We start from the raw sequence: 27437 nt of genomic DNA, 5'->3' as shown, positions 1-27437 counted from the left end.
TGTACTATTTGAAAGAAATTGAATGTACGTACTTCATTACTACGTATTCACAAATAAATCATTGATAAATCGTGTATATTTATAAATATAATAGCTGCATGCAACTGGTTGACCATATTAAGATTATGCAAATGAATCAGTTATCTAATCATAACAGAAGCTGCGTAGAACATTCAGGTGTTCCAAAAATAAATTAGTCTATACCATTGAGAAATTTATTAGTCGGAATATTATTCTCTGTAGCGCATTCTAACTCGAGAGCTAACATATCATCATATTTAATTGTTCACCGAGATTAATAGAAATATGACGTCATCAACTCCACGTTCATTATTTACCAGCATAAGTTGAACATTAAAAAACAAAAAAGAGCTTACAGGATAAAGAGGATAGATTTATACCCAATGTATTAAGTATCAACATACTCATCTTCATTTGTAAGCAAAATATCAATTTTAATATTATATGTCATAGCCCGTTTGGGCCATAAAGAAATAACCGTGTCACTTTTGAAAAACGTGACAAATGTTTTCATATCACAAACATATTATTTATGATTGCTAGCTATGTAACTATATCAGCAACATCCACGTGTCCGTTGGGGATATGCCATTCATTTTTCATTCATTTCTGTTTATTTGTATGAGTCCATTTGTGGTTAATAACAATTCTTTTTGTGTTGAGTTGTTAACTATTTTTGGCAAATATTTCTGCCAGTGGATTTGTTTAAAATGAATCTAAGCATCCTTAAAAACACAAACAATTATCATAACATGCATGTTCAGTCCCAGACACATTAACGACTCTGACTGTTGTGGATTCAATCCAGGGTATATAATACGACATAGTGCAATGACAAACCTCACCACATTAATCATAATCTCAAACGGTATTGCTTTCATGGTACATGCACATGTAAGCATTTTCCAATCAGAACAAGCATATGCGCAATAAATCAAAACCTTTCTGAAGAACATGGTGATGTCAACACTCCTAGTGTTTTGGTGTCAAAACAAAATCAACTTGGTGCAGTGAGTGAGTGAGTGAACAAATTGTCATTCTAAACGGAAAATGTCCTGATTATAGTATTCAGTGAACATTATAACAGCTCTAAACGGAAAATGTCCTGATTATAGTGTTCAGTGAACATGATAACAGCTCTAAACGGAAAATGTCCTGATTATAGTGTTCAGTGAACATTATAACAGCTCTAAACGGAAAATGTCCTGATTATAGTGTTCAGTGAACATTATAACAACTCTAAACAGAAAATGTCCTGATTATAGTGTTCAGTGACCATTATAACAGCTCTAAACGGAAAATGTCCTGATTATAGTGTTCAGTGAACATTATAACAGTTCTAATTGGGTACCTCGCAATGAGATACTGACTGTGTCCCATTTCTAGTCATGATTCAGTTGCTGTCATAATGTTACATTTTATTACGAGCGCAGATTATAACTAAAAATCATTGTGTGTGAAGTACTGTATCGCTCACAAGACTGGTTTAGTGTGTACGTAGATGCATTGTGACGCATGTCATATATAATGTGTAAATTAACAAATGGAATAAACAGAATGAAGTACTTACCGATTGGCGTAGACGAAACGAGAAGCAACAATACCAACGCAAAATACGGAGGCCAATTATATGTGTCGAAAAAAATCATATTTTACGATAAGCGAACCTCAATAAACGGGATGATGTCAGGAAAGCGACTGGTCATTCAACAATTAGGTATGAGTTAAGCTATGTATGTCAGCGCATGCGTCAACGTGACAGTGATCGACATTATTTGAAAAATGCGCATGTTGTATTTAAATTATGTTTTCCCATAGACCACGTAAGCGTGGATGGTTTGGTATGTGGACTGCTAAGTATAAACTTTCAGAATACTCACATTCATTTATATTAAATATGTCTCCTGTATGGTCATTTCTTTTCAAGTGAAGCTTATTATGTCTTCATAAAGCTTCAATTCGCATTTATTTGTGACATTCAGGACAATCTAAGCCCCTGCTTCTGTCAAAAGCTATTTTTGAGGTCCACAAGGTCACGATCAAAACATGTAGTGATACCACATCATGACTTGGGAATGCAGATAGAGGGCGTGGTCATGTGTGGTACGTTCGTGAAAAAGTAATTGCAGTCACTTCCACGGCGTTCTGACATTTTTATCTGGTGAGTGGTGAAATAAATTATGTTTGAAAAGTTCTCAATTCATTCCAATAATGGCATACTATATAAATCGAGTATTTCACAATACTGAAAGTAACGTTGAATGTGTATTTCAAAGGTTATTGTTCAAATATCAACATAGCGTCTTTCATTTTTGACTAGCAATAAGCTTGCTTGTTTCAACTTTTTGGCTTAGTCACCTGTACATCTTCACAACTTCTTGTCGACGTCTTGCTGGAGCTTTTTATCATGTGACGATTCAGTGTAAATTTAACAACGCACTGACATCGAGTTATAACATTTGAAAGTTAAACAAAACAAAAAATATATGTTACCCGTAACTTTGATTAACTGTTATTTAACGTTCGAGTTACTGAATGTGGACGTTGTACAACAAACAAAATGTATGTTGCTCGTAACTCGAAGTTCTGTTAACTGTTAATTGAACATCGAGTTACAATTTGGGCGTGGTTTCACAAAAGTGGGAGTTGTTTCATAAATATGGGCGTGGTTATTTCTGTAACTCAATGTTTTCGCAAGTCAATGTTCGTAACTCGATGCCCGTTACAATTTTGCATCTCCATGCGTAATGCCATACAAAAATATTGTTGAGTGTGACGTACATTTGAGATCTTTGGAGTTGATTTGCTCCGTTATTTGTGTTTTTGAATATTCGTGTAATTAGCAAATTGCAGGTATATAAATTATTAGCTAGGCGTCAAAGTTAAAGTGGGAGGGTCGTCAACTGCGCACGCGCGAGAATTAAGTCCCAATTGCAAGCGACGATAACAACACACGCTAAAAACGCAAAGGCTCATGAGTAGACGCTTGTTTGTGAACAATGACACGCCATGGCCATCTGACGCATGCGCAGTTGACGACTCCCTCACTTTAACATCAAAGTTACGTGCAAATTGAAAAATTAGATCATAACGTTCCACTTTTATACATATACCGTACAATGAAGTTGTTCTCATTTCTAAACACGGATTCAGTCGTGACCGTCACAACTGGTAATCGGCTTATCGAATTTATATGTTTATGCTACATTGGAGCTCATGACATTATAACCATAGCACAGGAACAACGAGTATGTTAATACAAGTTGCATTACATCTGTACTTACACTGATATCATGCGACGATTTGATTTGATTGTATGAATAGGCTGTTACTGCGTAGATAGTTGTTGTGAGTCAAATACGAAGATCAATCGAGACGCAGTACCAGGTTCTGTGTTATAAATATGTATCAGTAATATTATTATTATTTCATTATCAGTATATTTCCTAGTTTTAGGTCTATTGACATACTAGTAATTTTCGCCGTTAAAGGCAGCAACACTAGACCTATGATTTCACTTCCGCAAAACAATAGTGTTTAATGTTCTTGCGCATTGCTAAGAACACAAGAGGAATTTTGAAATGCACAACATTTGTTATGACTAAATTTGGTGTCTTATTAAGTCCGTTAGTGTAGTAATACAGCTATTCGAACTATACTGATAACAAGTTATATTCGTGGGTGTGTGTATGTATGTATGTCGGGCGGATTCGTGGCGTAATTCTGTATTTTAAAAATAAAACGAGAGCTGGTTTTATGAATCTGAATGACGCAGAAACACTATTTATAGACTTGCGGTAGAACTACTTTTATGTCTTACTGTGAACTTAGGCGACTGGTTTTATGCCCAAGACTGTACAAATCGCACATACATTTCTGCATTGTGGTAACCAGATGGTATGGTTAGCATGTCACCAACGGTTATATTATATGTAAAACACTGGTTTGGTGTGCTTCAATCTAAAAATGTAATTTTCATTTAATTTATAAGGTTTGGGAAAGAAAGACATTTATTATGATTGGGTTTGTGACTACTGTGGTGAAAATACATTATGAGATCAGGATTCGTGGAAAAGTTGAAATAATATAATTCGTAACCGTGAATTCTATGGAGAAACTTGCATGTCCAAGAACACAAAACAAATGACAGACAAGAAACACCCAAGTACATTACTAGTCAAGTCAACAAGAGAAAGATGTATAAACTCCATAAGCATGGAGTAATGTTAGGTCTTTCGAAAGAGCGAGCACATCCTGTTCCACGTCTTGCACCCGTCATATTGGCGATCCGCTCCGCTAGGATTGCCCTTATAATCACTTTTGTCGTTTTGTGTGTGTGTGTGTGTACATTTCCAGTGTTTTCACGTATGATTTCTTCTGTGATTTTTTTGGGTTGGCCGATTTATTTCAAACTTGGCAGGTAGGTCACATCTTTACCCTAGTTATTAGGAAAAATCTGAAAATTTTTTTGGCCCACCGTAGCCATAGCAACAGCCAAAAAACTGATTTGTGGATAGCTTCGCGCCAAATGTATCTCCTCCTACAAATTTGGGATAAAACACTTCACGCGTAATTATGTGTTCGTATGCAAGGGATTTTTCCCAAAAAAACGACGAATTAGGTCGAATTTTGTTATCGGTTAGCTTAATATAACCCCAACGGACCGTATTTTTGTGAAAGATTGGTATTTTTGTCATGATTTGTAGGAATCTGAAAAACGCGTTTCACAACTTGTCTCTTCTTTAGTTGTATGCGTCATTCAAGATGGCGGCCCCCACATAGTAAATATCGTATTTATTTCATTATCACGTGTACGCCAGCTGACTGTGGACTTGAGGGTCAAACTTCGGTCAACACACACTTGATGTCAGCATCGCCGCGCAGTAAGTTACGCAATGAAGTCAATTGCGTTCCAAAATGATGTCGTTGATCACTCTGTCTTTTGCAAAATATTATAACTAGTTTCCAAACTTTTGATGCAGCCAGATTTATTTAACTTTGTGGCAATATAATCTTTTTATAATTTCCCAGTCCTTTCTGTTCATTCATTGTCTTGATGATATATGTGAATTGCTGTGCGAGCTTTTCGTACCCGACCGAGGTCAGAGGGCGTCATGAAATCTATGCATAAAAGGCGGGCGACCTGCGGATGTTTGATTTCCTACTCTCTCCTAAGCTAGCGATTGGTGAGAATGGTTATTAATAATAATAACTTTATTACACTACGAAAAACCTTCAGAGGGTTTTTGTATGGTAAGGAACATAAATACATACAATACATAAGAGATAAAAATAAAATGTTAGTAAAATAAAAGAAAAAATAAATTAATTACTTTCTGTTGTTTTAAAAATTGTGCTCTTTAAGTATTTTGCTAAAGCTATATTATTCTCCATAATCTTTTTAAATATGGAATTCACATCCATTGTGTAAATATTTATTGCACACTCATCAAACAGTTTTTTTCTTTGTTCTATATAGCCAGTACAAAATAGCAGGAAATGTTTTTCATCTCCTAATGCTTTAGTGTTACATTTATTAGTGTCTATTTTCTAATTCTATTTTGGGCTTTGTTCTTCTACCTAATTCTATTTCTAAGTTGTGGTCACTCAGACGGAATTTTAAAAGCATTTTCCTGAGGCTGAAATTTGAAATGTTTTGCAAATAATTTTCCATATTATAGCTTACTTTGAATAGTTTGTATGTTCTCAGTTTTGTTCCCCTATTTTCATTGGTTTCACTGAAATTTAGTTCTTCTCTCCATCTTTGAATATAAATCTCAGATAGTCTGAGTTTTACTTTTTTTAGTATTTGATTCCAATTTTCCATATTGTGATCATTCTTTATTTTAATTACATCATGTCCCAGTGTAGCATTAATAGTCCTTACCCAGTTTGAATTAATTTTTATCATTTCATCCAGGGCTAATTTTAAAATGTGATTATCTGGCAGACTATAGTCTATGGCAGTATTTAATTTGAGCCAAATTAATTTTTAATTTTACTGGTAACCTACCAAGTTCTGCTTTTAAACTACTAATTGGCGTCATTTTACTCACTCCTAGGATAAACCTGTAAAAATGACTGCAAACTTGCTCTAAACTGTTACTGTCCGTTGTGATTTCATTGACCCAGATTTCTGCACCATACATAAGTATAGGTGAAATTAATTGGTCGAAAATTGTCAAACTAAGTGCTGGTGAGATTATTTTGTGGTTTAAGACTGTTTGTCTGATGCTGAAAAGAGCCTTCATTGATTTATTTTTTAACATAAATAAGTTTGTTTTAAATTTTCCATTTGGAGTAAATATTGCCCCTAAATAGCAAAACTCGCTAACAGCTGTTATGTCTTGGTTGTTGATTTTAAAATTCATGTTTTTAATCAGTCTGTTGCTGCAATTAAATACCATGACTTTAGTTTTCTTTACGTTTACTTCTAAAGTCCAATTTATACAATAGTCATTTAATTTGTTCAGACAGCTTTGTAGGCCGTCTTCCGTTTCTGAAATAAGTGCAAGGTCATCTGCATATTGGATGCAATTTATAGGTTTCTCGCCCATTAGAACTGGTTTATCAATTTGATCCCCAAATAATTCTGGCAGATCGTTCAGAAAAATGTTAAATAAAGTTGGTGATAAATTGCAGCCTTGCTTAACTCCACAGGTAGACTGAAATCCATCAGTTATACCCTCTGACAATTTAATTTTATATTTAATATCCTTATACATAGATTTTATTATTTCATAAAAGTTCCCCGTGATACCACTGTTTTGTAACTTGAGAAAGAGTGCATCCCTCCAGATGCTGTCGAAAGCCTTTCTAAAGTCAACAAAACATGTGTATAACCGTTTTCCAGAACTGCTGCTTTTATTTTTATTATAAATTGTTTTTTCAACTGCTGTTTTTAACAGGAAAATTGCGTCTGTCGTTCTCCTGTCTTTCCTAAAGCCAAACTGCATGTCGGTAAATAATTTATTTTCTTCCAAGTATGTGGTCAATCTTTGATTCATTATGCCAGTAAATAGTTTTGAGAGACAACTTGTTAATGCAATAGCTCTATAATTACCAAGATTTAATTTGTCGCCTGATTTGTGTAGTGGAACAAGAATCGTAGATTTCCAGGTTGCAGGAAATTTTCCACTATCTAGAATACAGTTGAAAAGTTTCTGTAAACATCTTATCATTAACTTATTTTGGGTTTTCAACATTTCATTGGCAATGCTGTCATCAGCAGCTGATTTATTGTTTTTTAGTTTGCTAACAGCGCTAAGAATTTCTTTGTATGTGATATTTGAGTTTAGATATTGGTTGGGAATTTGTCGCATTTCTTTTTCTATAAGATTATTTTGTAACTCATGATTTTAATGTTTGTTTTATTATAGAGTTTTGAAAAATGATCAATCCAATTTTTTCCGGATATTGTTGTGTCTTGATTTTTGGTCTTTTGATTACGTAGGCTTTTCAGCACAGACCAGTACTCATTTTGGTTGGCACTGTCCATATGTTCAAGTTTGGACACCAACATGTTTTTATATTCTCTTTTTTTATATTTTATAAGTTTTGTATAATGCTTTTTAAGAGTATAATATTGGTGTTTGATATACGGGTTGGTTGGTTGTTTTGTTAGCAACTTAGAGGTACTAATTAATTCCCTTTTTACTGTAGAACATGACTTATCAAACCATTGTTGTTGTTTTGGATGTTTATAGTTTTTATTATTTATTGTTCTTTTATTGGTTACTTTTTTAAGGCAATTATCCGCTGCATTAATTAATATTTTGTTGAATTGATCTGTTGGTTCATTGACATCACTGTCTTTGAAATCATTGGCAAGGTAGTTTTTGAACATTGTTTCAAAATTTGAATTTTGTCCCAAATGAATTTTTTACAGTGCGGTTTCAATTTATCCACAAGCTTTGTGTTCTTGGTGTGATTGTAATTTACAGTTAGTGAGAAACCAATAAGACAATGATCTGACAAGTAATTAATATCATGAATTTTAAGATAATCAATATATTACCCGATGTACTTGTAAATCGGACAGTCATACCGCAATTTTGTTGAAACATTTTTGGGGCACTAAGTAACGTCAGAATATTGTTTAAAATAAAATATTCCTTCCTAATCAAATCTAGGTCAAAGGGTCAAATTGCGTGCATATAATTTAATATAGATAGTTAAAAACTAAATATATTTGAATTTTTGACGGCTATTCAACGTTTGTGCAAACCAGAATAAAAAAGGTAGTGTATACAATAGCGATATGACTGAGATATCATGGCATTTGTTTACAATATTGTACCGGCTCTAGTATTGGACAGTCACACAGATGTAGTTGTTCGCGAATGATACAGAGTGGTATAGATTTGAAGAGCCGTTCAGAATTTATAATAGTTAACACTCGTTGTATATCCCCAAACATTTTGACTACTCCTGTGCCGGTGTCCAGTGTTTGGGCGAGCGGTCGGTGTTTTCAATAAGTGAGTGAGAGAAAAAAAAACGGTAAAAATGTGGTCGTTTTCCGGTTGGAAAATACAGTGAGGTCGGAAATTAAGCGATCGTTTAAAAAGTGGGAAGTTGGACAAAATGACTACTGTGGTTCAAGTGATATTAGCATATTTCTCATTTAGTTTTAGCTCGTACAATATTTATTCACTCACTGTTTACTATAGCCGAACGCTGTACGTGTCTTCACTTTCAGGTTAGTTCTTCCGCCGATTTCTCGCAACCAGCAACGTGAATTTTTATTTGGGATTTCGCGAAACATAACATGAATCGTTCTGGCATTCATAACACAACACCTCTCCATGTTTCAACTTTTAATTTGTCGGTTAACAAGGTCTTTCATAGTAGCATTTCTATGGGATTGACGTACTAGCATGAATGGCTTCAGTTATCAGTGTTCACTGATGACATCATCTGACTGGCCCTCTAGAGGCGAAATTACGCCAGGAAAAGCGGACGTTGTCGTCTGCTTCACAGCCCGTTTTATACCCGATATTTAGGGCATTTCGCAGCACATACAAGTTGTTTTTATCGACAGAATTCATTCATAGATCTCAAATTTCATGTACAGAGTGTCAAAAGCCACACCTCTGCTCCCCTTTAACTCCTCTGTTATTTTTTCGGCTCGGCTGATTTTGTTCATAGGTCGTGCCGTCACTAATTAGAAAAAAAATCCTGGCCCACCACTGCCATTGCAACATTCAAAAACTTATTTTTGAATACTTTCGCCCCAAATGTATTACCTCCTACCAGTTTTGTACACAGACAGCTGGCATCGGTGTTGCTGGGTGTAAATGATAAAGGGGAAGTTGTGCAACCAAATTTGCCGAGTTCGCAGTTTTTCTCCAATAAAAAAATAACTAAGGCAACAACTCACGGTTTTTCAGCATTTTTGTAATAAAGACATTATTCTCTATCAATAATCTGCCCAAAACAGGAACATTTCCACTAATTCTTGTGTTTTTTCGACGTTTTTCGAAAAACCTGCGATTAGGCTGCAAAAGTAGAACATTCCGGAGGGGGCGAAACGGAAGAGCCAAATTTAACGCGTAAAAATAGAACGCGTATTTTGACCTCTATGCGGTCGTCGCCAAAGAGCCCCGCGTCCATCGCCTGGCGATGCTCTTCCGTTTCACCAGTTGCGTTTTTTTGACTAAAATTTGGGCAGTACTGTCAGTCACGAAAATTGATGAATAAATTAATACACATAGAATATGAATCACGGGCTAATTCAATGGTCACCGAACACTCCATTACTAAACAATCTGTGGCAAAATTGTAGCGTACTGTATATTTGACCCAGATTTGACAAGCGTGATACAGTTTTTTGCGCGTGTCCGTAATAACGCGCACAGAGGATTGTGGGACAGAGTCCTTTATTTGCTGGCATTCTTGACTTTTGACTGCAGTTCTTTTTTATATTTTAGAGTAAATGCTTCTGATATGCTCTTAGGTTGCTTAATATCCGTCTGAAATTCTGGACTGTGGTCATATTTTCCGATTATGAGTCGTATGTTTAAATAACTCACCGTGACTAGTGTTTTGTATTATGAAGTATATGATTGTGAAGGTCAACAAAATAGGTAAATATTTACCATTTCGTTATTTCATTATTTCGCTTCCCCGCATTTACAGGAAACGCTTCATTCTAGAAAATGCTATCGCAAAACGGTTGGAAATAATAAATGTAACAGCAGAATACATCTGACTGTGACTGTGGTCCTAGTAATAAACTAAGTGACTTCTAAAGACTGAATGGTGTTTGCGAACTTCGTATTAGTTATAAACCGACGTTAGCTTCACGTTTATGTCACCATGGAAACAGCCAAAAACATATTGCTTGTTTCTGAGCGGAGCGGATCGCCAACCAGCCTACCGGCTTGTATCATTCCTAGTCATACTCAATTGGCTTTTGTATAAATCCTAATGTCTACATCAGCAAATTACATCGATGCCATCTCAGTTCATCTCTGTAAGGGATTTAAGTTATTTGCGTTCAATTTTATTATATATGTTTTTTGAGTGTTAAGGTTAAGGCTAGTAGTGCAAAACCCTTGGTGTAATAATATGAGGTTATTACTATGATACCTCATAAAGTATGCAAGAAGACAGTACAGCGGGAGTGTCGACCGACGCACAGCGGAGGTCGATGCAACAGTGTACTGTTTGAATTCATATTCATATATTCTACACAAATTAATTTACATTACCTATATTTATCGATGAAACATTAAACTAGAGTAAATCCAGTTCGATCGTAATAAATAGGAACTATATTATATTTAATTACTTATAACGATAACAATAACATTAAAAATAACATTAAAATTTGTATAACCTTTTTAATATAACATTCCTTTTACCGTACTTCCCCGACCATAAAGCCCAGAGAGCCGGAACATGTAAAAACGGGAAAATTAGGGTGGGCTTATACTCGAGGACCGCTTCAGAAAAGTTCATTTTTTAGAACGTTTAAATTGTAACTATCTCCACCCACGAACAATTATCCAAATTACATTTTTCGTTAACAGTGCCGGTCTCGGAGAAATATTACGTCGTTTTGAAGAAAAACATGCGAAACGAGTCGTCACGATTTCCACGACACTTTTTACAATGAAGAAACAAACATGTTCATAAAAATACACACATTTTATTACAATACGGTTTACATATCGTCTGAATTTACAGTGAAAAATGGGTAGGGTCTGTGGGAAAAAAGTCGAAAGCAAGATCTTTATCAATATCATCGTTGTGGAATGTTTTCGATTGTATGCAAACTCTCAATACAAAGCAATTTTCGTAATAGTGTTTTAACATCATGATTTGACCGAACAAGTCACGGCTTTCGTTAACCAATCAAAACGCTGAATCGTACAGACGAAATTTTACGATTATTGACGAAGTCATTTTTTCAACGCAATGTGAAGTGAATTACCGCAATGTTATAATGCGATCTGTTAACACTGATTCTGACACAAAACGGTGATTTATTCCCTAAAAGCTATCGATTCGCAATTTTCGAAAGGTAAACTGAGGGTTGAGTATTCAAACCTTTCACGGTCGCCAATAAGTCATGTCGAAGAATAGTTTGGATACAATTATTCAGAAAATTATTCGATGTTAAATGACCAACTTTCGCGACTTGACGATCACATTTTTGGCGTTTCGAAAGCTACTACTCAAACGAAATATGGATTACTTCAGTATTGCAACATCGGGGTTCAATCTGAGTAAATAACAGAATAGAAAAGATGCGAAGCATGTTCCGTACGTTCGCCCACCACCCACTCGTAAAAGCAGGAACCAAACTACCACGGTTATTATGCAATGAAATACACTTTTTACATTCATATTTTAATAAATGTCATTGACGCACGAAAAACTACCCTGGGCCTATACTCGAGGATAGCCTCAACTCGTTGAATGTCTAAAAACAGAGGGGTGGGCTTATACCCAGGAGAGGCTTATGCTCGGGAAGTACGGTATATTAGTGAGCATGTGACGGTTCCCATTTTCGAGCAGACAGAAAAGTAAGAATCCCCACCGTAATACTTATGAATATTAACGAAAAACATATCAACAATATTCTATCAAGGATTTGAGCTAATAATTGCCAACCCTGAACACGATAACTATACGATTCACTTTCCGCTGGCAGAGCTGGGTAATTTTTATGAACCTCTACTTGAAAATTATTGTAGTCTTTGGCGCTCAACTGATATTTTCCATCCTGATTCAAATATGTTTTCACTCTTCCACGCATGCAAGTAACCACGGCTAAATAATTGAACGCCACGTTTTGCAGCTGTTGAGGAATTGGTGGACATCCGGGTGCCTGGAAGTGTATGTTGATGTTGATTCCTGTCAAAACCGATGCCGCTGTTACAAAGCCAATCATTACTAACAGGTAACGTTCTGTAATAAACAAACATTGTCATTTAAATTATGACTAATATAATTATTGTATTTCTATATAACATAAGTTGCGAAATCACAAGATAAATTACAAGTCAGTCAATTGGAAAAAGCAATGTGTAACATATAGAAGCCTTATTTCACCGGTATATATAAAATTGTTCTGATTTAATGCAGTATACTTACGCAGGTATGGCGTGGAAGTTGATGTTGGTGGCAGAAATTCAGTGACTAAAGTAAGGAAGACTATTAGGGCCAACATACTTGTAACAAACAGCGTCATCCTTTCACCACAGTTCGATGGTAGGTAGAAGCCAACAAGGACCAGTATGAACAGGAGAATCACAGGTATGACCAGTGTGTATATGTAGAATCGAGACCGGCGTTGAATGATCAGTGTATATGTGATATCAGGGTAGGGTTCAACGCAACAAATGTAGAAAAATACATTTTTAACAATTGGTATGTCGAAAAGATGCCACTCGCCATTGAGAATATAATTGTCGAGTCTCCCTGAATTTGGAAAAATGTCGAGATCAATTCGAAATCCATCGTACGTCCATGACCCAAATTTTAGATAGCACTCCTGTTGGTCGAACGGAAAAAACGTGGCATCTATTTCACATGTTGATTTGTAAATAACAGGCTGTGGTGCAATTATTAGACCATCTGGATATATCTGAACGTCGGTATCAAGATGTCTAACGAAGTCTTCTGATATACTACAAATAAACCAGACATGTTGAAATTTAACTTGAACTGTAGGAATTCGTGATGCAAGCAACACTAAAAGTGAACTCATGTACATTACATTAATGTACATTATACATCAGAAATAATAACTGATGTTGCTGTTACGTACCTTCCATATAAGTATATGTCTGGTTGCCATATCAGATCAACAGGAATGTTGACTACGGTAATGCCTCCAAAGTCAGACGGGTTCCATGTAAGAAATTCGTCATACCATCTCTAAAAAAATAATATTTATTTATAAGCCTATCCCCTCATGTAACTTCGATTAGCTTACTTATATACTAGTAAGTGCCAATATTTATAGCAACATCAACCAGTATCGCCGAGATTTTTTTTTTCTTTTGGTTTATGTAATTTACTTTTTTGGACTCAGAAACCTTCAAAATACAATATTACATGTAGTAACGTAAATAATTCATCGATGTTACACGTTTTTTCCTGTAAAAGCGTTTTGCTGCTCCCTCCCAGGACACCAGAACTGAACAAAACATAATATTTTCTGTCGTACTTAAGAAAATAGGTCAGTGCTTAATGCAAGTTCATTGACTTAAAGTACGATTTAAATCGTGATATGATCCAGTCACCTCTCAGTGGAGTTGTAAACAGAATTTTTCATATGAAAGATCTTTTAATTGGAAATATCAATCCCAATAGGTACTAGGTTCACGCATCTGTCGATGATAAATAAATTGATGTAAAGTATGTTAAGGGTGGACTGTTCAAAGGTGGCATGGTGTGACATGTGAAGTAAAGTGTTAACAAAATAAACTTACCAGTACTAACCAAACTTTCAGTGTTATGATTTGATTCTTCTCATCCTACAAACAAGGAATATTAAATGCTGTTATGACGTAATTGTGATTTATCAACAAAGTACTTAGATGTGTTCCATTGCCAGTTAAGGCAGTGATATGTGTATTTTCAATAACGACATTCTATTTAGAAATGTTGAGGATATAAATATCTCATTTGTTTAAAATATCGGTTAATATACAGGAGTATGTAACTACTGTTATTTTCTCGAGATCATTCATTTTTCAGGACTTTATGTCACAGAGCATTATGGAATCAAATGATAACACAATTTATGATTTACTCATAAAGTTATGCTCAGCGACAATTTCATTATTTTAAATTTAGGATAAGATTTAATAAACTTGTTCTAATATACTACGTTGCATTCATGAAATGTTCTTCATCTGCACAGGGCCTAAGTTGTTGTAAACGAAATGTATGGCATCAGATATGATGTTACTGGATTCTTTCAAAACGCTATTACAGGGTATCTGGTCCAATAAGGGTCAATAGTTTCCATTATTAGCATATATATACAATTTATATAAACCTTCATAATACTACTGTGCGTGCCAACGTGAGTAAGAGTGTTATAAACCGAACCGAACGAATCTGATTCGACCCGAACCGACCCGAAACAAAATCTGTTTTATACAAGTTTGTGTAATCTTAGTTTGTCGCTTAAATCAGGTGGTTCTGATTGTGATCGAATATTGCTGAATATTCTAGGGTCCCAGTATACAAATAACTATTGACGAAGTATTGTTTACACGTAAATATGTATTTTCGTTCCCATTTCACATTTAACAATCAGATGTCTTGAAATTCGGGGTTAAGGTTGGGTCAGATTGTTACAGTTAACATAGCAGTTGTATTATAAAACGAAGATCTGACTACCCGTCCAAACATAAAACCCCCAAAATAGTGAGAACGCGTACATTATATCGAATACACACCAAACTTATACCTATACTGCCTTATGTGTACACCATCGGTATGAATTACTGAGTATGTGATTATCAACAAATTACATACAGTCAAAGCATCTTACAGTAGTCTACTCATAAATTAAAAAAATAAATTTGGAATAAATTCGGGCTACATATAGATTTAAGAAAAATGGTTTGAATCACCGGCCTAATTTTGAGAAAATGGTGGTTGAATTTTAGTGGATTTTGACTATTTTGGCACTATTATAATTTATTTACCATAGTAATGATATTATGCTATATATTAAATTGTAGGCTGGTAACAAAACCATATATTGGGAATGATGGGATAAAATATGAATCAAATTTAAATGAAAAATTGGCTACTTACCACATCAAGTATTTGAATCGGCTGTATACGGTGAGACACAATTGTTGTAGTTGTTGCGTTGAACACTGGTCGAGTGTATTTGGAATAATTGCTCAAAAGTGTATTGATTAGATGAGCATTAGTGTTACCACCAGCATCACTGGATTCTGGAACCAAAACACGACACTATGTTATCCCAATAAATTGCGTTAATTGATGGAAGTAACATAGAGCCAATCACTAACAAAACCAAAGACGAATAACTATCTTTTGACGAAAGCGATAGTGAAACAATAATGTTTTTCAATATCGAAAATGCACTCAATGCACTGATTTAAAATTCCAGCATCTTAAATACGGAAGAAAGGATTAGACCAATGTTCTCTGTTCACATGACAACGGTAGTCTTCATAATATTGCAGACTCTTCAAAATGTTTTTTTTTTGTTTGTTTGTTTGTTTTTTGTGGGGGAGAGGTAGTTCAATCAAGTGATCGTATTTTCTTTAGCAAGGTTTATTTTATGCTTCTGTTAACAAAACTCAGATACAATTATATGCTTCGAACTAGTTTCAGGATATCATACAGCTGATTGAATTCAACCGGATAATTTTCGTTTTATTTTCCACCGCACAAATTCGAAAATTTTAAATTCAGACTACTCAATAATGTTCTGAAGTTCACATTTACATAGCCACCGGAAGTTGTTTTTAACTATCTATAATTATATGCCCGCAATCTAACCCTCCGACCTAGGATTGACTGAGATGGAATATTTAATTTTAAACAATATTCAATATATACGTGACATACTGCCACAAAAATGCATTTTAAGTGCAATATGATTGTCTGGTTCGCAAAGTACGTCGGGATAATTTCAAGATTTTCCTTCCGGATTGTTGATTATTTGCGATGTGTATAATTATTGTTGTTTTCCCCAAGGAAGAAAAATGAACCATTGTGGGTAGCTTTACTCACAAGTGATGGAGAGGAACTTTCTTCAACAATGGGCTAAGAAGCTTTACCACACAAATGATGGGGGGATTCACCAATGGACTAAAGAGCCTTATCATACAAATAATTTCCTTCCCCAAGATGTATTCACTGAACGATGAGACTTTAAGGCACCTCAGCCTTAGATTGTGTTCAACTAGGTCTGGTCATGAGGTATTGCGGTAAAAATCCCAAATGGTATAAAGATGGGCACAATTATGGTTATAAAACATGAAATATTAAAATTCTTAGACAAAATACACCACCACCGTGTGCATGGTTACCAAGAGTTAAGGAATCCACAAATATTTGTGTTTTTTTATAAAAAGAAGTTATTTTGAAAAATCGAGTCCTACATTGTGAAAGGTTACAATGGGGGTAAAAAGTTAATCCCTGCCCAGATTACATCTTACATCGTACTATTCTACCAGTCACAATTTGGATCACACACATGTAAAATAACCCTGTTTTTTTCAACAACTGCCCAAAGCGTAAACAGAAACACAAATACACACACACGAGGGCATTCAATAAGTAATGCCCCTGACCAACTTCCAGTTGTCTGATGTAGATGAAATGTATTATGTGTGATTATTTATATCTCTTTGGGTCATGTTGCAAAAACTACTAGTTGTGGTTTGTCAGGTGTGCAATGGAGACTATTGAGTGTCGCGCAGTGAACCGTTTTTTTGTATTTGATAGGATGCATACCAAAGGACACTTTTCATGAAATGAAAGAAACTTATGGTGATGATGCCCATATGAAGCTATCAATATCAAGAGGCGGGGCAAGATCAGCAAAGGTATCTTCCTCCTGCAGGGCAACGCTCCGGTCCACAACTCGCATGTCGCCAGATCAGAAGCAGTGGCAATGAAATGTGGCAATGAAAACCTCACCCATCCCTCCTACTCTCCTGACCTTGCACCCTCTGACTTTCATCACTTCCCATCCATGAAGTTGATTTTGAAAAGGAAAACGTTTCTGGAATGATGCAGCTTTGATTTCTGAAGTTACGACGTGATTATACAAACCAGGGGTGTTCTACAAAAACGGTGTAAATAGCTGCATCAAACGATGGGAGAAATGCATAACTCTGGTTGGTTCTTATGTAGAGAAATACTAATAACAAGTTACATTAAACTCTTGCTATAGGAAATGGGTCAGGGGCATTACTTATTGAACGCCCCTCGTATACGCTCGATTTAGTATAATTTAATTTCTATGTTCAGTGTATCTTTATCTACTTTAAGAAATAAATATGGTATCTTAGTTTGATTGGTTGCGTGAAATGAATGTGGTCATTACAAATATTCACATCATAGAGCTGCATATCTCAGTTTGATGAAACAGAACAATTTGTATGTTTTCAATTGTGTGCCTCTACGCAATTTGAGTTTGGGGAGGAGGAGTGGGAGGTGATTGTATATATGTCCAGGTTACAACTTAAATATTAACTGGGTTTTCCATTATTTCGTTGAGACCTGAATGTGAGAATTTAAATATAATCATATAAATATCTATAGCAAAAGTTTTTTTTTAGCAACAACTTTATGTGTTAATAATCAAAACATTAACAGATAGCAGTTATATGCATGCACTATTCTTTTAGTGACTCAATTACTGAGGCATTTCTGTTTTTGTAAGTGACAAAATTGTGGTACAGTGCATGTTTTGATTTTGTGTAAACAAACATTACTACGTTCACTGTTATAAGTTGTTATATGTTAGCCATAACAACCAGGATGTGACATGATGACAGTTGGGCTTTAAGCTAATATTAACTTTTAGAAACACTAGATATGCAAACTATTATTACTGTACAGCTAGACATACGCTTACCTAAATATGTCATTATTATATTATAATGAACTAGCATAAACACAAACTTTCAGTATGTGCGCTTCTAATAGAGAAAATACAGTAATTATAGTGGCGTCTGTACTACACATTGTAGTCTTAATATTTTGCGACAGTATATTTTATAAAACAGAGGGCATACAAACAGACCCCATTCTATACAGAACCACAGCATTTATGGTATAAGCTGTAACTTATGCCACTCCCTAAAACGAACCACCCACGTTTCCAACAACCCAATTATTACTTTCTAAAGACACTGATCTCCTTATTCGGCGATCACTTACACAAGTAACAATCCAGTGGAGATAATTATAGCTCTTCCAATTCATAAATTTTTTTGAGATTTTAATAGCACAACTCTCCTAATCACTCACGTTACTATGTTTTGGCTCCCAGGTCATTTTCTGAAGGTAATGTCTATTAACGATGATTTCATATCAATTTGGAATGTGAGTTTTGTCATACAACAGTCACCAATCGCCAGTCAAGAACAAATATTTTGTATACACTGTATCCTTATTAAAATGAGCACTATGTGTAGAAACTGATATCTTGATGGATCACAGATCACAGACGTACCGTACCGTACCAGAAGGATACGTATTGTGAAAACGACTCACCGCTGTCTATTGCGAGAAAGTCACATGTCAGTCTAAAAAGAATGGTTCACACACAAACTGAATATTAATGTTGCAGTAATGTCTGGTGTTGAAATGCTAAAAGTGATTTTAGTGAAGGGATAAAACCACATCAACATTTTTCTCGTGCTCTCTGTCCAAATGAGTCAGCATTGCCTTTTTCACGTAACTGTCTCGATATTCACATTACACATGTATGCTAAATTCACATAGACTAATACCATGTTCACACGTGTGCCACAAATCCGGTTGGACTAACTAACTGGTAAACAATCGTTGTCAGTACTTGTGGTCCTGTGGCCATACGTGTATGAAGACTAAACTGAGGTGGCGTTGTTATCGCCCGCCATGTTTTGTTTAAATGCTTGAATACAATGAATGGAACTCCAGAGCGAGGCTGATATCAAGGGCTTCAGGTGGCGTTATTGTTCACCTGTAAATCGTTATAGCATCCATACGCACAACTCACCATGTTTTAACTATTGGACCGTCAGTATCAAGTACTTATAATAGTTATGGAATTGACGTACTAGAATGAATAGGTTCATTTACCAGTGTTCACTGGTGACGACATCGAAGAGCCCTCTAGAGGCAAAATTACGGCATGAAAAAGGGATGTGTCGTCTACTTCACAGGCCATTTTATACCAGATACATAGGGCATTCCGCCGCACATACAAGTTGTTTTTTATCGCCAGATGTTATTAATTGGTCGCAAATTCCCTGCACAAGGTAGCAAAAGTCAAGCTTCTTGCTTTCCCTCAAAACAGTGAGCTGATATTCGGTTTATATCAGTTTATTGTCGGCTATACTGACAGTCTTGTATTTGCTCTGGTTCGATAAACATCTCTCAAAAAGAGTTTATCTAGCAGGCTGCCGCATTTAAGACATTCTGGTTTGACCTCCAGACATAATTGAAAAGTTGGAAAGCATCAAAGCTCCTGGTCTCAGAAGTTAAATAAAACCACCTTCTAGGTCTAATAGCTCTAGGTCTAATATATTATAATTCTTTTCATTTTATCTGACCGTTTCTCGACAAATCAACACTCCGCCTACAACACGGCATTATGCCCCAATGTTATTATTAGAACTGACGTCATCAATGCCAGGCCAATTGCATACCAGCATAACACGCACAACGAAATAGAGGTTTATAAAATGAATATGAGTAGATTATTGCCGAAGTGTTCAATGTATGATTTTATTAACTGCAGCTTCACGTAGTATTAAAGCCTCGAAAAACTTTTCCTTAACGAGATATTATTTCCTTGCAAAATATGCGAGTTTCTGAGGGATCCTGTTTGGTTAATTGTATTATTGCCGGAAAATGAGGAATATATATCATATATAAAATACAGGAGTATGTCATCTCGGTTCCGTAATTGACGGGCTACGACATGTTTTTTTTTTCTCTTATACTTCCCCCATAAGGTGTGGTAAACTCAAGCTTACGCACCCCACCAAGTCCCCGGAGAAGGCGCATCTGAGCCAAGCAGGCAAATACCTATTTCCTCCTGGGTGGATAGAAGCGCAGTAGTAAGTGCCGTACCCGACATTTTGAACTGTAGAGATTCGAACCAACATCAGTCTGACTATGTGTCCAATATTCTTGCTAGACATTGCCTCCATGTATAAATAAAACATGGTTCTGTTCAAAACTTGATATTAACGTCGTTCATAAACAGTTTCGAAGCTCAGTTTATTGAGTGGTTTTGAAAACTAGTTTATAATTATCAACTATCGTCACTCCATAAGTCGTTTTAATTATCAGGGACAATTTTTACATGTGGTAGTGTAATTGATGTGACAAGCAGATATTTTACTGAAATTGTCTTAATTATTTCGAATTGTATTGCACGTGGGGAAATGTAATATAACATTAAACGGAAATAATAGGCCTCCATTAGGACAGATTGTATTATATACATGAATTAATATGCGTCAAATATCGATGTCGTTTGTGATATGCAGCGGATGTAGATACAAAGATATGACACTTACCGGCCATCAGCGATGACACGAGGAGCAGCAATGTCAACGCAAAAAACATAATCCAATTAGATGTTTTGCAAACAAGTCATATAATTTGGTGTACTACTAGGATGAATTCAGAATTGTTGCAGAATTTCAAACCGTCAACATCACCACACGCGTAATGACGACAATGGGGCGTATTAGTATGATTATGCGCTGTATTAAAATCTATTGGTAGGCTGAATCAATATACGAATGGTTGATTTGTGTGTGAATTTGTTTGCATGATGAGTTCATTTTTCCGAATATTGTGCTGAATTTGTATTGAATTTCGTTCATTTTTAGTGAGAAACAATTAAAAATAACTACACAAATTTAATTAAAACTGTGTTGCAGGGTTATAGATTGGCTAACCTGTTTATACCATGTATCTGTTTTGCTATGTCTAAGTGACGTATTGACCGTAATCTGCTAGCGCGTATACAAAACATCGTAGAACGTTCTGGCTTATTTGCATAAAAGTGTTTATAGTTATTTCTGTAGTCACCATTATATTTGCTGGTTCGGGGATGCATGTAATGGTAAAATATATAGACATATATACACGTAGACTGTTCACTAAAACAATTAAACCATATGTGCTGTAACATCTGTAATTGTAATGATGACAAATATTGACTAAAAGTCAGTGTAGGAAACAAGTCTGTCAACTATACTGATACAATATATATGTCCGGGACTTACCCAGAACTCTATTTGTTCACCTATAATTAACCACGGTACTAAATTTTTAGGAGTAATACTATTTTTTTTTAATGATTCATTGTCACTATGGGATAGTTATCACGTACCAATACTAATAGTGTTTCATGTACTATACCAGGGGTAATATATGTATGACCTATAACCTAGGCCATTATGACTATGAACCAGGTTCGTTTCATTTCTATTCTCTAAGTGAACCATGGTCACTATTTGTATACTATAGACTGAACCTTGCGTGCCTTGTGAACCTTCTACGTATTTTTAAGACAAATATTCAACCAGGGCTACGTTTTTTATAGGACCGGAACCAGCGACATTATTGGTTGTTTGACTTAGGTTTTGACCTCCGTGTGTCCGTACGTGCGTGTGTGCGTGCGTGCGTCCGGACATGTATCTTAGAAATGCCTGGACCAATCACAATCAAACTTCAAACTTCAAACATACATCATACATGATATTATACATATGCACGTCAATTTGTTTCACGATCTGATGCAAGATGGCCGAATGGCGGCCATTTTTGTGCTAAAAATCATCAAAATCAAGCATTTCTCGGCTGTTTACAGATGGCTTTTGTTCAAACTTGGTATATACATTAGACATTATGGGACCTTGATGTAAATAATTTTGTTTTTCAGATAAGATTTAAAATGGCCGACTGGCGGCCATTTTGTTTTAATGAATGTGGTTCTCGTGCCATATCTCTGACTTGCTTACACTGATTATGTTCAAATTTTATATATATTCATATATATATATTCATTATACATCATGTCATAGATAGACAGATGTATTGGTTTGACGATCCTATTCAAAATGGCCAAATAGTGGCCATTTTTGTGCTAACAAATCATCAAATAGCAAGCATTTCTGTCATTTATGGACGGACGTTCAAACATGGTACATATATCAGACATTACAGGTTCCTGATGCAAATCATTTATTTTCCAGATCGGATTCAAAATGGCTGTCTGGTGGCCATTTTTCTTTTAATGAATGGGCTTCTAGACACATATCTCCGACTTGTTTTGACTGATTATATTCAAGTTTTAAATATTCATTATACATCATGTCATAGATAAACAGATATATTGGTTTGATGACCCCATTCAAAATGGCCGAATGGTGGTCATTTTTGTGCTACAAAATCATCAAATATCAAGCATTTCTGGCATTTATGGATGGAGTTCGTTCAAACTTGGTACATACATTAGGCATTACGGGTTCCTGATGCACGTCATTTTATTTTTCAATTTGGATTCAAAATGGCTGACTGGCGGTCATCTTGTTTTAATGATTGGGCTTCTAGAGCCATATCTTTTAAATGCTTTGACTGATTATATTCGAATTTCAAATATTCGTTATACATCATGTTATATATATACATGTATTCAAAATGGCTGATTTTGAATGCTGTTCCAGAGCAATATCTCTCAATATGGACAAGTACTTGTTTGACGATCAGATACAAATGTCAATCATTTTAATGTTAAGAAATCATATTCCTGACATGGTTATATTCCAGCTATATTACTATAAACAAAACTATATATCTTAAATTTGATAACTAACGGATACTGTGCCATGCATGGCTTGTTTATATAACCATAGTTGGATTAGGACTACTGTATATTGAAAACTTCTTTTGTTATGACTTTGACTCAGTGTGGCTAAACAAATGTATCGTGTCTGTTTGTGATTCTTACCTTGATTTTAGTAACGGATTGTACGCGGATCAGGTGAACAATCTCGTTTATTTCATGGTAACATGTATTTATTATTATATAGTTTTGAAAGTTACACATCTAATAAAACCAAATGTGACATTATTTGACCAGTTTGATCGTTTCAAATATCTGCTAGTATTCATATATAACATGCACATCTATACGTTTTAATCTCTCCCAAACTAATCTAACTCAACCCAATCCAATGTGATAACGTCTTCGCAAATCCTTACTGGATAACTCTAAAACAGTGCATAGTGCATTGCAAATAACTATTCTCATTCGCCGGATGAAAAAATGCTCATAAAATGTTATCAACAACTCAGATGTCAGATGGGACCATTTAAACACTTCAAAGTTTAGTAAAAATGTCTCTGACAGTGAATATGGAGAAACAGGTAAGATGTAGTCAATTTTGTAGATACCAGTGTTTATTCATTATTTGTATTAGTGCAATTTGACATAATTATAGTTGTTTTCGAAACACAACTATAACAAAAATGCTGAAACGAATATATTAACACAATATAATCATTTATACATTATAATATAATCATTATATTACATTATTTTAATATAATCAATTATTACATAATTTGAAGAAAAAACACTTTGCACTTAAAAAAGAAAAAGAACGTCATTCACATTTAAAATAGTTTAGTGACAAGCATAAAACAGCTTCATTAAATCATAAATTATGTTGTTTAAACATTGAACATGATCCTCATTGCACCGACACTCCTAACTTGTAATACTTAATTTTGTTTGAGCAATAAGATACAACCACAACTTGTTCTTTCACACCTATAATATATATATATCGACTGTGATGTAACATTGACAGTCCCTCTAATGATTGCAACACAGCCACAATCTCTCATTGCATTTGTGGCAGACGGTCGATGCTAGGATTTCAAAATGGTAACTGAATTAGTCGGGAAGGCAAGGTGAAACTTGTACAGGGCAGACTAACATAATAATGAACAATACGTATTCAAATAACAGAATAACAACTGCTTTTTTATACTGAATATCCCTACCACGATTAATATGCTAAGACATAAAAAGAAAGATTTATCTAATCAGCTTAGTGCAAAGTGGTAATAAAATGTCAATGTCAAACTTCAGTGACGATCACGTGATGAAAGTCAAACCCACGGTGTATACATCTTAGTTCTCCCACACAATGGAGATGAATATAAGGATAGCTGTCCACGGAAGAGTAAAGTTCAGATATAGAGCTCAATGCGGTAGCAGAGTGCAAGTAGTCGAGCAGAGACATAAAAGTACTAACAAAGATAAGGAATAGTTAGCATCCATGGAGTATGTTCCATCATTCGATACAGAGTTATTTGTAACCCTTATAGTCTGTGGTCTTTCCAACTATCGGTGACTGTATGTAACAGTACAACGAAATGACTAAATGCTAGTTTAACAGCTGTTGGTCATATTTCCCTCATAGCTTCACATGTGTATCTGTTTGCGGAAGATGGGCAGTTTTAATCTTTAGTTTTCAATTGTTATGGGGGACTACCTGTGGGAACATGTTTGTCATCATTTTGTGATATAGACACGCGGTTGTTACCTTGGTAGTAGACAGTTCCCCCGGCTAAAGTTGGACCAAAAGTTAGATCACTCAGATTGTATATTAATTCACAGCTTGCAATTCAGCTTTAAATGAATAAAAAAAAACGTTTTTATTCTACATTTTATTTTCTGTGAATCAAGTGGAGTTCTTTCAATTGAAGTACATTTGTACTGGGCAAACGTGCAGAATGGGAGAATTTCAAGGGGAATGTGACTCTAAGATGTGGGTCTACAACCATCTTGACATTTGTAATGATTACTGATGCATTAATCACCAAAGGTACGTGATCAGACAAAAAAACATGTTAAAGGCGGTCACCATATAACACTGTATCCGTTCATAGCAAACCCATTCGGTCAATGCTTAACAATCCCTAGATCTGTTCACTAACCACCATCTGTGTGTTCTAGTCTCAATACGGGATGCACTCGTGTTAGCTCAGAAGTACATGGCTGATCATGTGTCTCCGTAGTGTTCATTATCTAGTTACAAGTGCAGTTGTGTTACAATGACAAGCACCAAATGGGTCTTACTAATTAACCCACGGAATTGATTATGTCATAGCATATTGTTGAGAGACTAATCTTCAGTGAACCACCATCTGTCTTGTTAAGAGTCTGGACAGTTATATTGTCACAGGGTGCTAGTTGGGTTGAGCTAAGGTTTCAAATTGTCCCAAACAAATGACACCCTTAACACCCCTGTGAACTGGGTCCTTTAATAATTCGAAACTTAGGACAGTTGTACAATTTATATGCGACATAAACAACAAGTACACGCTACACGAGTAAGGCTTAAACAACGTACTTTATTCCACACACCTAAAAGATGGGCAGGAAATGCCTGACCCGTTACAAGGGGTAGTGGGGTACACGTTGTTTTGTTACACAAAAATATAACACTAGAAATATAATTCAGTAATAATATTGTAATATTTCCACACGGGAAAAGGGTAGGAAAGAAATGCCAAACCCTCTATAAAGGGGTAGTGGATTACGTTATACTATTACGGGGAAATGCCTAAATCGATAATGTAAATAATTGTCTAACATAGAATCTTGCATGCATGCATAAAACTAAGAGACAAACGTACATAACAAACAACGGACGCAAATAATATACTGGCGATCGGACACAGCCCTACCTACATACAGTTTCTTCAAACTAGATGAAAACGAGTCTTTGCGTGATAACGGTGTATTTTCCAGCGAGTCTCTGCTAACGGTGGCGACGACGGTAATTACAAAACGCAGTCAGAAGCACTGTAGTCGTAGAATACACGCTGCACACTCAGTCGAGCACGATACCAATCAATTACAGAGTTTATCTGTCCAATATTCGTAACTTGTAGAAGGAGAGTGGTCCGGGTGGATTCCCTTGCACCGCAGTACACCTCCGTAGCCAGTAACATAAATTAGAAGGCACATCCAGTTCAGAACCAAAATCGGGAATGTCATTCACTAGCGAGTTTCCCCACTCGTTAACTGCAGTAGGCCGGAATTGGCCAATAGAATTATCTTTATGATGCACATTCCGTAGATCACAATACATTAATTTGTATGACAATACACAGTGTATTGTTCTAACGTTACTTGCAAACGCGTGATTAGTAGACACGTAAAAAATGGTATACTGCCAACAACGGCGAACCGACGTCCTCCAGAATAGATCACAAACTCCCATGATGCAATATTATTCAATGGCTTACTGTGGTACCTACAAGATCGGACATCCACATTTGATCACATGAACGTTCAGATCGGGTTCTATCAAAGTCCGCTTCCCTAGTGCTGACTAAAAGAAACATCTTGCCACTCTATATTTAACAATTATCTATCGCCAAAAACAACATTGCCTATCTATCGCCGTAAGACAAACACAAAACGCCACCATCACGACATACAACATAAACATGATTTAATGTTTGACATTCGTGACATATATAATATATTATTATTTAAAAATTGTAGATACATTTTATATATATTTGTCTGTGTTGTCCCATCTACACTCATTTAGATACAGGATGGGTTTTCTATAGACTGGCAAGGTAGGGACTTCAATTTCAATTTAGTATTTTTAACGTGATCGCAAAAACTAGCGTGACTGCGAAAGGAATGCCGACTAGACGCATCTGCAGGCGACCCCCTGCGTTGGAGTGAAAACCGGAGCGGACTCACTCCGGTGATTATGCAAATTAAAATATGTTGACTAGCATTGACAACGAATCAAAGTGTACCTCATCTCTTATCTATGTTAATGTACATGACCTTTCACTTCTGAGGTCCCGGCGATTTTGAAAAACTATTTCTATACATTGGACATTTAAATCGACTGGTTTTCAGTAAAAACGGATGAAAGTATCGCCGTTGCACTTAAAACAATTAAAGTATCCATTTCTGCGATCGAATTTAATCAATTATTAAAAGGTCACGTTTACTTTCACACACCCACTCATGAATAATTAATGACATCATGAATAATTAATAGCAGTAAAATGCCTTCAGATGCGTCCAGTCTTTAACGATCAGGTTAGTTTTCGCGATCACGCTGAAAGGCCTAAAGAAACAATTATTTCATTTTGTAAAACAAAAAAGAAGTCCAGAC

The 27437-nt window shown here is 35.6% G+C and overlaps 1 protein-coding gene across 2 annotated transcripts; it reads right to left on the bottom strand.

Annotated features, from left to right (window-relative positions):
• Positions 1 to 11153: 11153 nt before the first annotated feature.
• On the bottom strand, positions 11154 to 20923 carry LOC144359591 (neuronal acetylcholine receptor subunit alpha-9-like). 2 transcript variants are annotated; one of them, XM_085499572.1, is made up of 6 exons: positions 20778 to 20923; positions 15310 to 15455; positions 13968 to 14012; positions 13301 to 13410; positions 12625 to 13160; positions 11154 to 12438 (listed from the first exon to the last, which is right to left on the bottom strand). In XM_085499572.1, the coding sequence occupies exons 1-6, from the start codon at positions 20824 to 20826 to the stop codon at positions 12011 to 12013; spliced, it is 1314 nt and encodes a 437-aa protein (XP_085355698.1). In that variant the 5' UTR covers positions 20827 to 20923; the 3' UTR covers positions 11154 to 12010. The 2 variants fall into 2 exon arrangements, with proteins under 2 accessions (XP_085355698.1, XP_085355699.1); XM_085499573.1 differs by having other exon boundaries at positions 12703 to 13160.
• Between the last annotated feature and the right edge of the window lie 6514 nt (positions 20924 to 27437).

Source organism: Saccoglossus kowalevskii, chromosome 5, assembly GCF_978046115.1.
Source record: "Saccoglossus kowalevskii chromosome 5, keSacKowa6.1, whole genome shotgun sequence".
Taxonomy (NCBI): Eukaryota; Metazoa; Hemichordata; class Enteropneusta; family Harrimaniidae; genus Saccoglossus; species Saccoglossus kowalevskii.
The sequence above is the reverse complement of the archived record's forward strand: the minus strand, read 5'-3'. Positions and strand labels throughout refer to the sequence as shown.